We start from the raw sequence: 15,992 nt of genomic DNA, 5'->3' as shown, positions 1-15,992 counted from the left end.
ACGGTATACATTAATAAGACTACTAAAATTACATATTTTATACCATTAAAATATATAGCATATGAATAGTAAATTCAAAATGTATGTACATGGATGAGAGATATTTTATACCTATTTAAATTGCAATGGAGTGATAGATACTGGTCCAAAAATCTCAGCCTTAATAGATGTCATCTACAATAAAAAGCGTAAATAAGTCTTTTTTCATTAGCATTCATTTAATTAACTTGTATGAGTTTGTTTAAATCAACTTATTTTGTTTTTTTTTAATAGTTTTAAAGTACTCTTTAGTGTTGGGTAAACCTAAAATGTCTCATGAGCACTTGATATTGAATTAAAATGATAAATATAAGCCAAAAAAATATAAGCTAAGATTTGTAACTTTTGGCTTAAATAAGCATTTTTCCAAAATTTTTTACTCAATTACTATAAAAACATTTTTAAATTATCTGGATCAATAGATATCAGTATTATTTACTGTGATATTTTTATATTGATTAATTAAGAAAAAGATAAATTAGTGTAAACTAAATTCTTTCCAGAATACTCTAATTGTTAAACAAAGACAAATTGTATTTTTCGTTAAGACAAAGTATGAAAAAATAAAAAATGAAGATGACATAGGGAACACAATATTCATCATCGGAATCCTTCCAATTAATACCTATTTTTTGAGTTTTGATGTTCAAAATAAATTGTCCATTTCAGCCCCAACAACTATATTTATGGATTCTATTCACTTCTTTTTCTTTCTTTAAAATTTACTTTCTTCCTACGCTTTTAGTTTTCGCTATTTTATTTTTACAGTTAAATTACAAAAATTTTACCTAATAATTTATAATGTATTTTTTAATTATATTAATATGCAAAAAATTATAATTAAAAGTACTCTTTGTATAATCTTAAAATATCTAGATTTTTTTCTTTGAAAATCGAATTACTTTAATATAATTTAACTTTGAAGATTAGTTAAATTGACTTTAGAAAAACGTAACATGATAATCAAAAGTGGACGAACAAAGTATATATTTTTCTTTTGTTGCGTATACGAACAAACGCTATAATAAGCTAGAAAAGTGAAAAGTAATTTATATATAAAATGTCGGATATTACTAGGATAGCAACTAGGCCGGTTGAGTTAAATTTGCACGGATCATGATAGTTCAGATAATAATCGGCTCAAACTCAATCCAACTCAAATTATTTGGGTCAAAATGGATTACGCCTTAGGTTATTGAACAGGTTACGGCTCAACTTAGCCCAATTTCTATATATAACATATCGAATTGAGCAAAAGTCGTTTTAAAAAAAATTGTCAAAATTTCTTATGAGTCAATTCGAATTGTATATCAACTTAACTTTTAACGAATTGAAATATGAATTGAGCTAGTAAATGGACAGGTTGAAAATCAACCCAAATATAAATGAATTGAACCAATCGAAAAAGTTAGGTTTAATTTTTTCATCCCTAAATATTATGAAGTCTTTCAAAAAGAAAATTACATGCATGTTTGGCATAGCTATAAATTTGAGTTGAAAAATAGCATTTGTAAATTTGATGTTATTTTAACTTGAATCTTACTTCTAAAAAATTCATTTTTATGACTGAAAACAATTAATCCACTTTGAGAAAAAATACTCTTCAAAGTGGCTTCATCACACATCACTAAAAATATATTAGTATTAGTTTTCCGTTGATATTTCTCATTTATAAATATTCAATACAACAGTTATTTCTATATATATTTTGATTAAATTAGTGAGAGAAAAAATAGTACGAATATATTTTTCATCATTCATTTTCTCAATATAAAAGTTAGATGAAAAAATCTTATTTTATAACACAAATTTACTATTAATTCACAATTTAATAGTGACATTACAAAAAAAACAAGACCTAGCTAGTAGATTAAACAAGATTATAGAATGCCTAGAGGGTGAGGGAGGTCATTAATTATATTCCAATGGGATAGTCAAATTGTCTACCCATTGTTTAAAACTTTATTTAATCTCACATTGATTTTTGTGGCTTAAATTAATTAGTTGTATAGCTTTTGTACCCTTCAAGTACAATAAACTTTAACGTGGAATCTTGAAACTTTTCATTATTTTTTTCCTAAATATCTTAATAATTTTGAATTTGAAAGATTTTCTTTTTTTTATATATATATATTTTATTAAAGAAATTAGATTCGTTCATTAATTTTGTTAAATAAAGTTATACATGCACGAATTAATGGGAACTTTATTTTTTTAAAAAAAATGGGAACTTAATAATACTTGTTAGCCAAAAAGCAAAAAAGGGTCTAAATAGGTGATGCAATGGTTCGATCAAAAAGAGAAAGAGGATAACGAAGTGATGCAAGCATAGTTCTATCTTTATTTATAAATAATTTCATAAATAATAACCTAATACTCCTTCTATCTCTATTTAGTTAAGATAGCAATAATTAGTATAGAAAAGTTATAATTTTACCCTTATTAATTATGATTTCAAAAATAACAAATTTAAATTTAAATTTTTTTTAAAAAGTTTAAATAAGGATATAATAGGAAAAAAATTATCCTTTCTTAATTTGTCAAAACAGACAAGTAAATAGAGACAATTAAGAGAGGAAATATGAACAAATAAATAGGAATACTAAAAGAGGAAATATAAACAAGTAAAATAGGGACAGAGGGAATATTATTTTATTTTTAATTTAACTAAAGGTGTTAGACATTTTTGTGATATTTATCCTATCATTTACACCTATAAGTTAAATAAATATAATGAAATAACTCAATCGTTCTTTAAATGACTCGATTGATTTGAAGGGTAATTATCTTCACTAATAAATTGGGATAGATCCTTCCTTCTGAATCGAAATTATCGCATAAACTTACCTAATACGATTGATATTTCCTATACTCACCTCGATACAGAGATTATCTTAAAATTCCAAAAATAATTTATTCCAAATTAAACGTAGAAAATAATTTATTCCAAATTAAACGAATCTACGATTTCAAAATAGGGTATATGATATAGTACTGTACTTAGTGATAGTATGACCACAAATTTAAAGCCGTGAGTGTGTACTTGATTACCACCAAAAGTTAAATGATATCATTGTAACCCTATTTCTGCATATTGCACTCACTGCCTTGGATTACTCCCTCCGATTTACTATGACACTTTTTAGATTTCGAAATTTTAATAAATTTAATTTTTATGGTAAGTTTTTTTTGTAGATATTTAAATATTTTAATTATCAGTTATTGTTATTTATAGTATCTTTTAGATGGTTTAAATTATTTTTTTAAAAAAATAAAAATTTTATGCGTAAATTTTCAATCAAATTTAAACTGTCTAACTCTCGAAAAATGAAAAAAGTTAGATAAATTTAGACGGAGGAAATAATAATTATTATTCTTGATGTTTCAATTTATTTATCTATAAGTTTTAATTTGATATAAAATTTGATAACAAATAAAAATACTTTTTTTCATCAAGTGTTATTAAACTAAACTTGTGTTTAGATATGCGATATAAAATCTCACGAAGCAAAATGATAATAAAAATCATAAATTTTACATATTTCTGCTTAACTCACAGCCATAAAGATAACGCAATCTACTATTTCTCATGCAAAAGCAAAAATAATCATATCGTCTTTGAAGTCGTGATCATCATCATGGCATATGGATTAGAATATTATGCCTCTAAAGAAGAACTTGACATGTATTTTTCATCATACAAATATTCAAAAATAAGTAAATAATTTTTTTAAATATAATTTTTATTTCAAAAATATAAAATTAAGTTAACACGTTCTTTATTCCATATTTATTAAATTTTTAAGGGATTTTTTAATTGCTTGAAATAGTTTAAGATGGATGAATTTTTTTTATATTTGCCTTTTATATTATTAAAAAGATTTACGATGTGGTATTTATAATTTTACTATAATTTAATTTTAAATAACCAATCTAACTTTCAAAATAGAAAAACGTAACAAGTAATTTGAGACGGAGAGGCAAAAAAGTGATGTGTGTATTAACTTACAATTCGCGTGTTTGAAACTGAATAGAAAAAAAAAATTCACGTTTTTGACATTCTAATGAAATGTTTAGCTCGTGAATGCACATCAAATCCCTTTGTTTTTGGGGTAATTAAAACTTTTGTACAAATCACCAAGTCTTTTCATCTTTTTATTAATTTGTATTTATTTTACCCTAGACAATGCAATATTGTTCACTTTTACCATAGTATTACAAGATCCTAAGCTAAATTGTCTTTTATGTTTAAGTAAATTCCTTTATTAACACAAGCTAATAAACTTTTGTCACAATTAGATCTTTACCAACCTCCAACTCACTTGTAGATTTTAGTTGAGAATTACTAAGATTAAAAGAATTGACACACTACCATATACAACTAACCAATATATAGATGTGACACTTTAACAATAAGCATAATCCAACAAACAATCCTCAACCTTTAAATATAAGACAAGTAAAAAAGTGAAAGTTTTACTTCACCAAACTCGTCCTTTTATCTCAATCTCGATTTATGTGATATAATTTAACCGAATACGATAAACTGGTTGACAATAACAAACACCTTGCAAGTGTAACAAATACACTACTATATATGGTTAGAACTGTATTATATAACAAGAATATTATATAATTAAAAACCCAATGAAAAAGGTACAAAGTGCTTACAAAATTCTCTAGGTTTTTTTTTTTTTGGGTGCAAGGTCCCCCAGACAGGGCCACATGTAGAGCACAACCATAAACAACAAGTTAAGAGAAATGGACATGGACATTTCCCATGTGACCATAACTCTAATTCTTTCCACATATACCCTTCATGTTCTTACAAATTTACATCACAGAACATGCATTGGGGTTCTCATCACTAAACATTTGTGGAGGGTAAGGATTATACATCTCATGTGATGCATATATTTGAGGGTAATGATGGTAATTTAGCTGCTGTGGGTAATAGTAGTAAAGCTCATTCTTCTTCATTTCTAGTTTTGGATCTTCTTCAACACCAACTTCTTTAGCTGATGCAGCAGCTCCTTCGGAAGAGCCTTCCGAAGGAGCTGCAGCAGCAGTGGTGGCGGAGGCGCTGTCTCCGCCGCCGCCGCCGCCCTTCTCTCCTTCCTCTGTTTTTTTCGCGTCTTTTTCACCTTCCTCTGTTTTTTTCTCTTCTTTAGGTTTCTCCTCTTCTTTCTTTTCTGGTTCTACTTTCACTAGAACTGCCCTTTTCCCTGTTCTCCTGCTTACATAGTCCAACAGCTGTGTTGCCTCAAAAACCCCTTTTACTGCTACTTGTGAGTTCTTCAAATCTGGTTCTGCATTCTCAACACCTTCAAACACGCCCAAAAAAAAATAATCAATATAATATATTCTAAAGATTCATTATTGTATTTGAAAATTTGAAGACTAAAGAGAATATTCAATCCTTTAAAGAAAAATGTAATGCTTAATATAGAGATCCGAAAAAGGGAAAAAGAAAAAGGAATGATGCGAAAAAAAATATTAAAACCTTTCATTTTCTGTATACGCCTTTTGATTTCTTGAGCACAAGCTTCACAATGCATGTGAACTTTCAGAACTACAGTAATCACTTGAGGAGGCTGCAGAAATATATCATATTTAATCAAAATTAACTCAAAAAACAAACAAAAACGCAGAAAGGAAAAAGACTAAAGAGAGAAAAATAAAAGTATCATAAAAAGAAACAAAAACTCGCGTGAAAATTAGAAAAAAAAAGAAAAAAAAAGACGAGATTAAATTAATTAAATAAACCTCTTCTTTTTTCTCTTCTGGTTTAACAATTTCTTTCTCTTCCGGCTTCTTAGCCTCTTCCGCCGGCGGTTTTGGGATCGGAGACAGAAGCTCAACTTTCCGGTGACTCTTTTTTTGAACTCTTTCAAGAACCTTCAATGGATCTGCTTTTTCCCCTTTCACCACCACTTTATGACTCTTACAATCAGTTATAACATCCTCAACTCCTACATAAATAAATAAAATTTCCAATTCTTCAAACACCCAAAAAAAAAAGAGTATGCTAAATCTTTATAATTTAACATTACCTTGAAATCCTTTAAGTGATTTACGAACTTTACGAGCACATCCTTCACAATGCATGTAAACTCTCAAAACAATTTCTTGTGGAGGAGCTGGTGCTTCCTCTGTTTTCTTCTCCTCTGTTTTTTCATCAACTTTTGGTGCATCCTCTTTCTTCTCTTCCTCTGTTTTCTTCACTTCTTCTGCAGGCTTCTTCTCTTCCTATAACCCAAAATAACGAACCCAAAAATCAGATATATCAAACAACAAACAAGAAAATGAAGAAAACAAAACAGAGCAAAAGTAAACCTCGCCCATTGATATTGTTGGATAAGCTTATGCAGAGAGACTCAACTCACAACTTTTACACAGCTCAGTTTGTTTTCTTTTTCCTCTCTCTCTTTTTGTTTATGTTATGGTGAGTGTTGTTGTTATTCTCAAGAAAAGGTTAACAGTGATGACAATAGAGATAATCTACGAGGCACTCACTCACTAGTCACTTGCTTTTTTTATCCCACATCGATGAACAACTGGCGTGGCTTTTATATATATATATATATAAAAAAAAAAAAGTTGGCACGTGCGATGGACACTAACCTTATTACTGACTTAACACTGTTCCAGAACATTACAGCGTTACTATTTTGGTGTTCTTTTCCGTGTTCATTTTTCTCACTATAACATTTATTTATTTATATATTACGTCATATATAATATTAGTGGATTTTGATTTTTTTTTTCTTTTCCTTTTCTAGTTTATAGCATTTTTAATCTTTTAGAATTTAAGAATATGGAAAGATATAAAATTTGGTCAAATAAATATTTGAAGATTAGATTTTTAGAATGTGGTCAAAAATTGTTTTGTCAAATAAGTATTTTAAAATGATTCTCATAAGCCATAATAAGTATTTTAAAATGATTCTCATAAGCCATTCTTAAAATAATAGTTAAATGATGATTTAAATTATCTTAAATTGAATTTTCATAGTTTTGCGAAAAATATTAATGATAGTTGTCCTTACTGTTTGAAATTGAGTAACTTTTATTAATTTTTTTAATCATATTATTTGATGAATCATTTTACGTCAAATATTTTTTTATGATCAACTTGATATTGTCATCACTTACTAGGATAAGTGTGTGAATATGTTTCACTAAACTGTTCTAATAAAAATGCATCCTCGGAAGTAATTTTTCAAACTCTTAGGGTTGTTTGGTAGAGCATAATAATAAAAATAATGTATACATTAATTGTATATATTAGTGATGCAAAAGATTTAATACATAAATTAATATGGTTAAAGATTCAGTTACTCCTCCAACGTATTTCTACATATTTTACCCATAATTGTGAAAGTTAGTTTTAAAAATATATATTTTTATACAATGCATATTATTTTTAACACCAAAAATTAAGTAATGCATAAGAATAATCTATACATAACTAATGCATGTATTACTAATACTTACATTACTAATACACTCGATTGGATATTATTTTTATACACTTACCAAATCATCCCCTTAGTATACCACATAATATGTTGCTGTAGTAAAAAGTTAGAATGACAAATTTAGATTAATATTTTTTTAAGAATCCGTACTAGTAAAATGTATTCATTTTAAACGTTGATAGTTCGTATTATTGTATTCTTTAAGGATGGATATCAAGGTGAATACAAGATTATTTACTTGAATTGAATATAAAGAGTAAATAAATTTAAATAATTCCTTATCTTCAACAATAGTCGTTCATTATTAATTTTATGCACTTTTAAAAAATATAATTACAAAAATAATTTTACGATAACACTCTTTAAATATAATAAATATAATACTTTGAAAAATGTAATAGAGAAATGAGTATAATTACTGATAAAAATAAATTGAAAATTAAAAGTAAAATATCAATAAATTTCATAAAATAAATAAATATTTTTAAACATTCAAAAATTGTATAGTAATAAACAACTATAGTTAAACGAACAGAGTACTTAATACTGCTAATTGTATCACTAATTTTAAATGATTTTCTAAATTTGATTTAAAAAAAGTACATGTGATTCATCAAAAATGTAATTGGCATGGATATTTGCAGCATTTTGTACGTTTAAGATGCGGGGAAAACGTAGCCAAATTCAATGGATGCACCTTGTCGATGTAAAAAATCATTGAACTCAAGAAAATTTTGGGTGATTGTGTATTGTTTTTTTTTTTTTTGAGTGTTGGGGGATTGGTGATAAGGGACAGTAACGTAATTTGATTTAAAACGATACATATTATAAAAATAATTCATAATTCTTAATTAAAGTTAAAATAAATTTTAACTATTTTATCGCAATTTGATAAATTCAGGTGATATTTACTTAGAGTAGTAAATATAGTTATTCAAAGACTATAAGTAAGTTAAAGTAGGATTAGAGGTGGACCACTAGATAGATTTTTTATAGGGATAATGTCCAAGTACCTCTTCAACATATGTCCGAAATCTCAGAGACACACTTATACTATACTTAGGTCCTATTACCCCTGAACTTATTTTATTAATAATTTATTATCCCTTTTCAACCTATGTGGCACTATCTTGTGGGCCCAATGATGGTTGATTTTTTTTTTTCAAACTAGTGTCACGTAGGCTAAAAAGGGGTGAAAAAAATTACTTATAAAATAAGTTCAGGAGGTAATAGAACCTTAGTATAGTATAAGTGTGTCTCTGGAATTTCGGGCATAGGTTGATGGGGTATTTGTGCAATATCCCTTTTTTATATGATTAGCTATTGGTTTGTCTCATTCTATATGGTAGGATTAGGCGAAGTATCCCTAGTTAAAAATGTAATTCGACACACGTATCGTATTATAGCAAAGCAATATTTAAGTACAAACAATTATCTATTAAAGTTAGGTGGTATTTTTTTGTTTTTGAAAATTTTAATTATATCAATTTAGAATAATATTTTTTTAAAAATATCTTTTCATTGTATTGATATAAGAAAATACAACTTATAATATTTTTTGTATTCCCATCTTTCGTTTTTATTTGCTATGTTACACTTTTCACAAATTAATTTGATTAATTTTCAAAGTTAAATTAGATTATATTAATTCAATATATTAAACGAAATTTTTTTTGTCACGATCCAAATCCGGGCCGCGACTGGCACCCACACTTACCCTCCTATGTGAGCGAACCAACCAATCTAAACCTTAACATTTCAAGGTAATATCAACATAAAGTAATGCGGAAGACTTAAACTCATTAATAAAATCAATAACTATTATTATTCCCAAAATCTGGAAGTCGTCATCACAAGAACATCTATAATCAAATTACTAAACTAAGAGTATTCTAAGAAGCTAAAAATACTTAAGAAGCTAGTCCATGCCGGAAGTTCAAGGCATCAAGACTTGAAGAAGAAGATCCAGTCCAAGCTAGAAGCATTAGCTCACCCTGAATTTCCGATGTAGTAAGACTGGCTTGAGTTACTGTTGAGTCGAAGATGACGACACGTTTGCTGCACTCCACAAATAATCAAGAAGAAAACAATAAAAGTAGGGGTCAGTACAAAACACGGGTACTGAGTAGATATCATCGGCCAACTCAAAATAGAAAACAGTATATACCAAGTAATATCATAAACTCAACTATGATACTCAACATGTAGCAACAACAAGTACTATATCATTAACAATTACCATCAAGTTCACACATGAGGACTCAAGCCTCAATACCATACTCATTTGGGAATTATGTTCTTTAGATTGAGTATATTAACATCTTTCAAGATTCATTATCTTTATTTCTCTTGTGTCGGCACGTGACACTCTGCTCCCTCATATTCATTAATCCTCTTGTGTCGGTACGTGACACTCCGATCCCCTAAATCTACGTGTCGGTTCGTGACACCCGATCTCCTAATTCTACGTGTCGGTTCGTGACACCCGATCCCCTAAATCTACGTGTCGGTTCGTGACACCCGATCCCCTAAATCTACGTGTCGGTTCGTGACACCCGATCCCCTAATTCTACGTGTCGGTTCGTGACACCCGATCCCCTAATTCTACGTGTCGGTTCGTGACACCCGATCCCCTAAATCTACGTGTTGGTTCGTGACACCCGATCTCCTAATCTCTTTCTATCAATTCATCAAGCCTTCTTTCTCACCAAGGCATCATCAATCTCATTACTTTAGTTCATCAAGCCTTCTTTTATATCAAGGCATCATCATTAACAAGAGATTAGGTTTTTATCAAGATTTGAGATTCAATAGCTTCATCATGCTTAATATAATCACAATTATATAATCACGTTCATGCATGCATACAATTAAGCACATAGCAGGGTTTTACAATACTACCAATACATATCATTTCTCTATTAAGAGTTTACTATGAAAGCATGAAAAACCATAACCTACCTCCACCGAAGAATTGAAATCAAGCAAGTTAATCCTCAAAGCTTGGTGCTTTCCTCTTCTCTCGATCGTTTCTCTCTCTCCCTTCTTGTTCTTTCTGTTTTCTTATTCAAACCCTCTTTCTTTTACCCTAATTAGTATATAATTAAGAATAAAAGATGGCAATAATACCCCACTAATTAACTTAAGGTTACCTCTTTTAACCCCCAAGAATTTGAGTTATTAATATAAACCCACGAAATATATAATTATAGCAGGAATAGTCCAAAACGCCCCTTTAAAACTTAACCAGAAATCCGACTCCAACTGGGATTACGCAAGCTGTGACGGGCCGTCGCGCCTGTGACGGGCCGTTGCGCCTGCGACGGTCCGTCCTGCTGTCCGTCGCATAGTTCAGAAACTTGATTTTGGGTGAATGGCCTGTGACGGTCCGTCACACCTGTGACAGTCCGTCCTGCCACTCCATTACGAAGTTCAGAGAGTCGATTTTCAGTACCCAATTTCAGATTTTCTAAGTGTTTTGAAACGAGACCCTGCGACGGTCCGTCGTGCCCATGACGGTCCGTCGTTGGGTCCGTCGCCTCAGCCTGTTTTTCCAGAATAAAATCTGCTGCTCAAAACGACTAAACAGGTCGTTACAAATTTATACATTCAAAAACTATATGAAAAAAGTTCTATAAATTCAATTTTTACATATCAATATGATGAAAAATACATCATAAAATGTTAGTCAAAATTTCTATAGTTTGACTTTTAAAAACAAAACTATGACAGTTAAAAGTGTACCGAGACAGTAATTATTAAATATCTAAACTATAATTTTAAAATGTTGAATTCATCGAACATATTTTAACTTTAAAAATTAGTTAAATAACATTTCAGAAGCCAAAAAAATATCATATAAATTAAAATAAATTTTGTTAGATTAGTGAATTTGACTGAAATTAGAAGTTATAAAACAGAATAATGTTAAGCATTTTAGGATCATATAAAACTGAAACTCAAACTTGAAACAAATTGTTATAAACAACACATCAAATAGAAAACTTGAAATCATAATCTCAAAATCACATACCCAAATGTCTACTACAACTAGTGTTCATTTCTCCTCCTATTGTTATTTCATTATCAATTTCAAATCTTATATTAATAGATATTTTGTTTCTTTCCCCTTTTGTTATTTTTCTATCCTTGGTACTTTAATTCCTATCATAAAAGTAGAAAAATGATGTGAGGAGTAAGAAAAAGTTAATGAGATAGCTAGTCAAATTTTATATTTTACCATACAAAAGAGCCTAATAAATGGGAGTAGCCTCAAACTTATATGAAGTTTGAGATGACAGGCACTGTACAAAAGCCCATGTGAGCAGAAACTAAGTTGTTACCCTCATAAATTGGCACATCTTACTAGTGGGCCCCACAAAGAAATATCCCGATTTTAATTTATATGACATAATTTAAATTTTGAGAATCAAATAAAAATTTATAAGACTTCGTTTTCTGTACTTTCTAAATAGGAAAACATATATAAATATGTTATAATATAAATATACTTATCATTTATAGTAATAATATTTTTTTCACTTGATCATTTTTAATTTATTTAATACAAGTTTAATACATATTACAAAGAATAGTTTACTATTTCACATATAATACAAGTTTTATTTATGGACAATACATTGATCACAAATTTTAATAAATTTATAATATAATATGTCAGATTCTTATCAAACAAACATAATATAATTTAAAAACCAATTATAATACATAATATTACATATATAATTCACTTTTAATACATATTAAGAATTTAAAATAAAATTGATATATATTTCTATAAATAGTAATAAATAAAAATATCGCTAAAATTAATAATTATTTACTAAAAGAAATCTTCGAAATATGGATTATATTATGTAAGTTACTAAATTGAAAGAAATGAGAAGTACTCTATAATCATTTTATAAAATTTTGTATTTATTATAATTTACTAATAACAATTCTTACTTTATCATTATACTTAACTATTTAATATGATTAAATAGTTAAAATTATAAAATTTATTAGTAGTAATTAATTAAGTGAAGGTAATACCATGTGTTACAAAGAGAGGCGCCTAGAAAAATATTTTTTCGCCAATTATTTTTGTCCTTCTTCTTGTTTCCATGAATACTCCCACCACCATTTTACCATTTCAACCATCCACATAAATTGATACATTTTTTATAATAATTACTGATTTTAGCAATACTTTTTATTTATTATTATTTATAGTAATATTGTGCTAAATCTGTAATATATATTAAAAGTAAATTATGTATGTAATATATGTGAATTATAATTATTTTTGAAATATATTATGTATGTTTGGTAAAAAATTGTCACATTGTATCATAAGTGTATTAAAATATGTGATAAATGTATTACCCATCATTAAAACTTGTATTATATTTGAATAATAAATTTATCTTTGCAATATGCATTAAACTTGTATTATAAATGAATTAAAAATGGTTAAGTGAAAAAAATGTTATTGGTATAAATGGTAAATATTTTTTTATTATAGTATATTTATGTAAGTTTCCCTTTTATAAATATATATATTTTGAATCGCTCGATAACAAAAAAAAAAAACTGATAGAGCAATAGTAAGTCTCCTTGAAATTGAGTTTCACATCAGCTCTGGTTTTACGTTTTTTTCTTCTTTTTTTTTAATTTTAAAAAACTTGCTAAAAGTGTTGTTTTAAGGATTTCATTTCTAAAGACTTGTTTAAATATTTACACTTTTATTTTTCGAACTCTTGAACAAAAATCCTAAATTCGTCATTACACACCACCCACAACTCCATCTCGATTTCTCAATTTTTGACCAATTTTATCCAAGTACACCACCTTATTTTTTCCATCAAATTGATCGTTATTTTCACAAATCTATTATTAGTCAACAAATTTGCCAACAAATTTTTCGTCGAAAAAAATGGTATCGTCATTGCCATCTCCCTCCTTCTCTTTTGTCAAATCAAACCCCAAACATAAATTAAATATAAATCTAAAAAACAAAACAAATGCAAAAAGATAAGTAATTTTATGAAGAGATGAAATGGAATTTCCTTTTCTTTGACATGGAAGATTAAGCTGACATGGAAGATTAAGCATGATATAAAGACACAAAAATTAAAATTACAAGCATTTAGTGATTGCTCTTTTTCTCATTTTGATGTTCATTATTTTGGGCGAAACTTCATTAATTCGATAAAATTAATACAAATTTGAAGTTATAATTTAAAACTTTGATTGAATTCAAATTCTAAAGAACGAAAAATATTAAGAAAAATAAATATATATTTGAATTAAAAACTCAAATTTGAAGATAATGACAACATGTTGTAGAGGACCTATCTTGGTCCAAGGGTGTTGAGCAACACTCCTTCGTCGAAATATCGTATTGCATATAGTAATTAAATTTTAGTAATATAAATATAGATACATAAATTCATACCTAGACTATTTATAATTTTTTTTTACTATAACTATTGACAATCCTTAATGAAATAAGTGTCTTCTTCATCAAATTCAAACCAAAGAAATTGAGTAATAGCACGTATAGCTATGGATGCTGCAAACAGGCTTTCTGCAATTGCTGCCGAAATGGGCAACTCCAAAATGAAATTCAACAGCCCATAGAGTGTAGCCACTGCTTCTTCAGTCTGAGAATCTGCCTCTTTGTCGCTCACGGCCTGGGCGGCTTGGTTCGGTCGAGCCCGTGGGCGTGGTGTTTTGTCCGTAGTTGGATCGGCAAATCGATTGGCGAACTTTTCTTTGATCCTTGACACATGTCATGCTGAATTTGAAGAAATAGAAATGAAAGTCTAATTCCGCTAGAGAAAGTTGAATATGAACAAATTGTTTGGGAAAAGAAACAAGAGGAGTTTTCATTTTCTATTTTTCTTTTTTGAAACATATTTTTTCTTTTCAATTGATTTTTTTAATTGTTATTCTACCTCCAATACTTTAAATTACTCTGATGATTATGAATTGATTAAGTCTAATTGAAAATACCCATAATACCTCATGTGAATTTCTTTGTGTTTTATCTCTTTATACTGTGACTTCTTCCACGGAAGATGTTGACTCAATATAAAAATAATTATAATATAGTCTTTCTCTACTTTTCTATAAAAAAAAATATAATTTAGTATATTCATAAAACAAAACAAAATAATTTAAAATATACTAATTTATTTATGAATAAATCAAAAAAATAATATTACTTAAAATAATGTATTGTTAAAATAGATTAAATGACTTGTCCCTAGATTTATCAATTCAGGTAAAATATAAATGCGAATAACGCTCTAGATTTTATGTTATGCCATGTGTATTATAGTGGTCCATATAGATTTTCAGTTATTCACAATAATTTATACGGTGGGAGGCACCTGCAAACAAATGTATTTTGATAATTTAAGGGACCACTTGGTCTCAATCTGTACATTAATAATTATTTGGTCCAAAAGTTTGTCAATTTTGTGAAACATTTACACTCTTCTGGGATCCATAGACACATTCAAATTAAAATTTAATGCAAGTATATAATGCTAAATAATATTTTGAAATCCACTAGGCAGTAGGCACTAGATATCAAGGTATATAAAATTAACTATATAGAATTACTATGTACAAAAGTTAATTTAAATTTTCATGTATGACCTGGAATAATTAACATAATTTCAAACTTTGTCCCTATCAATCGATAACAATAATACATGCATATTATATTGTATGCTAGTTTGTTTGATTTGAGACACTAATCAGATAAAATTAGGATATAGTGATGATTAAAAATGTATGTTAACCTAACACGTCTTTACAAGAGTATTATTGGAGACGATGCTTAAACAAGATAAATTACGTAAGCCAAGCATGCTTATCTAGCTATTGATATAATGGATAATTGTTATGATCAATCGTTTATTTATCGTATAAAAAAAATAATATCGCAATTTTATTAATTTCTAAACTAAATAAGCTTACTAAACAAGTGTCATGTATATCGCGTTAATGAATAAGCCCCCTCGCAATTCATTTCTCTTTGGAATCGAATGCATAACGCTATTTGTTGGGATGAATGAAACACTTACTATCGTGTTAAAAATTATGAATCAGAGTACTTGAAAATAGAAATGCAATTTTACTTCATAAACTCACTAAGCAGATATCATGTCTGATCATGACTTCGATCCAGACGATCTCATAAGAAGAATACTTGCGTTACTCAACTCTCAAGAGTAAGTACGTAATTATGCACTTTTACTTTCTCACAAAGGGGGTTTTCCATGTTAGTTATTTTCACAAGCAATAACCTATTTTAGGGATAGAGTAGACTTTAAGAGGATCAACAAATCTAAAGGTCATTTTCCTTCATTGAACCAACCTAGTTATAAGCAAATGACTAACTTGTGTCTACTCTATCGAAAACATTATAAACGTAGGCTTATGTCATGGTCTACT

General features: G+C 28.2%; 1 protein-coding gene across 1 annotated transcript; it reads right to left on the bottom strand.

Moving 5' to 3' along the window:
- Positions 1 to 4,651: 4,651 nt before the first annotated feature.
- Positions 4,652 to 6,594, bottom strand: LOC101258837 (heavy metal-associated isoprenylated plant protein 7). The gene is made up of 5 exons (XM_004235270.5): positions 6,376 to 6,594; positions 6,093 to 6,288; positions 5,806 to 6,011; positions 5,543 to 5,633; positions 4,652 to 5,363 (listed from the first exon to the last, which is right to left on the bottom strand). The coding sequence occupies exons 1-5, from the start codon at positions 6,382 to 6,384 to the stop codon at positions 4,873 to 4,875; spliced, it is 993 nt and encodes a 330-aa protein (XP_004235318.2). The 5' UTR covers positions 6,385 to 6,594; the 3' UTR covers positions 4,652 to 4,872.
- Between the last annotated feature and the right edge of the window lie 9,398 nt (positions 6,595 to 15,992).

This window comes from Solanum lycopersicum, chromosome 3, assembly GCF_036512215.1.
Source record: "Solanum lycopersicum chromosome 3, SLM_r2.1".
NCBI lineage: Eukaryota > Viridiplantae > Streptophyta > Magnoliopsida > Solanales > Solanaceae > Solanum > Solanum lycopersicum.
The sequence above is the reverse complement of the archived record's forward strand: the minus strand, read 5'-3'. Positions and strand labels throughout refer to the sequence as shown.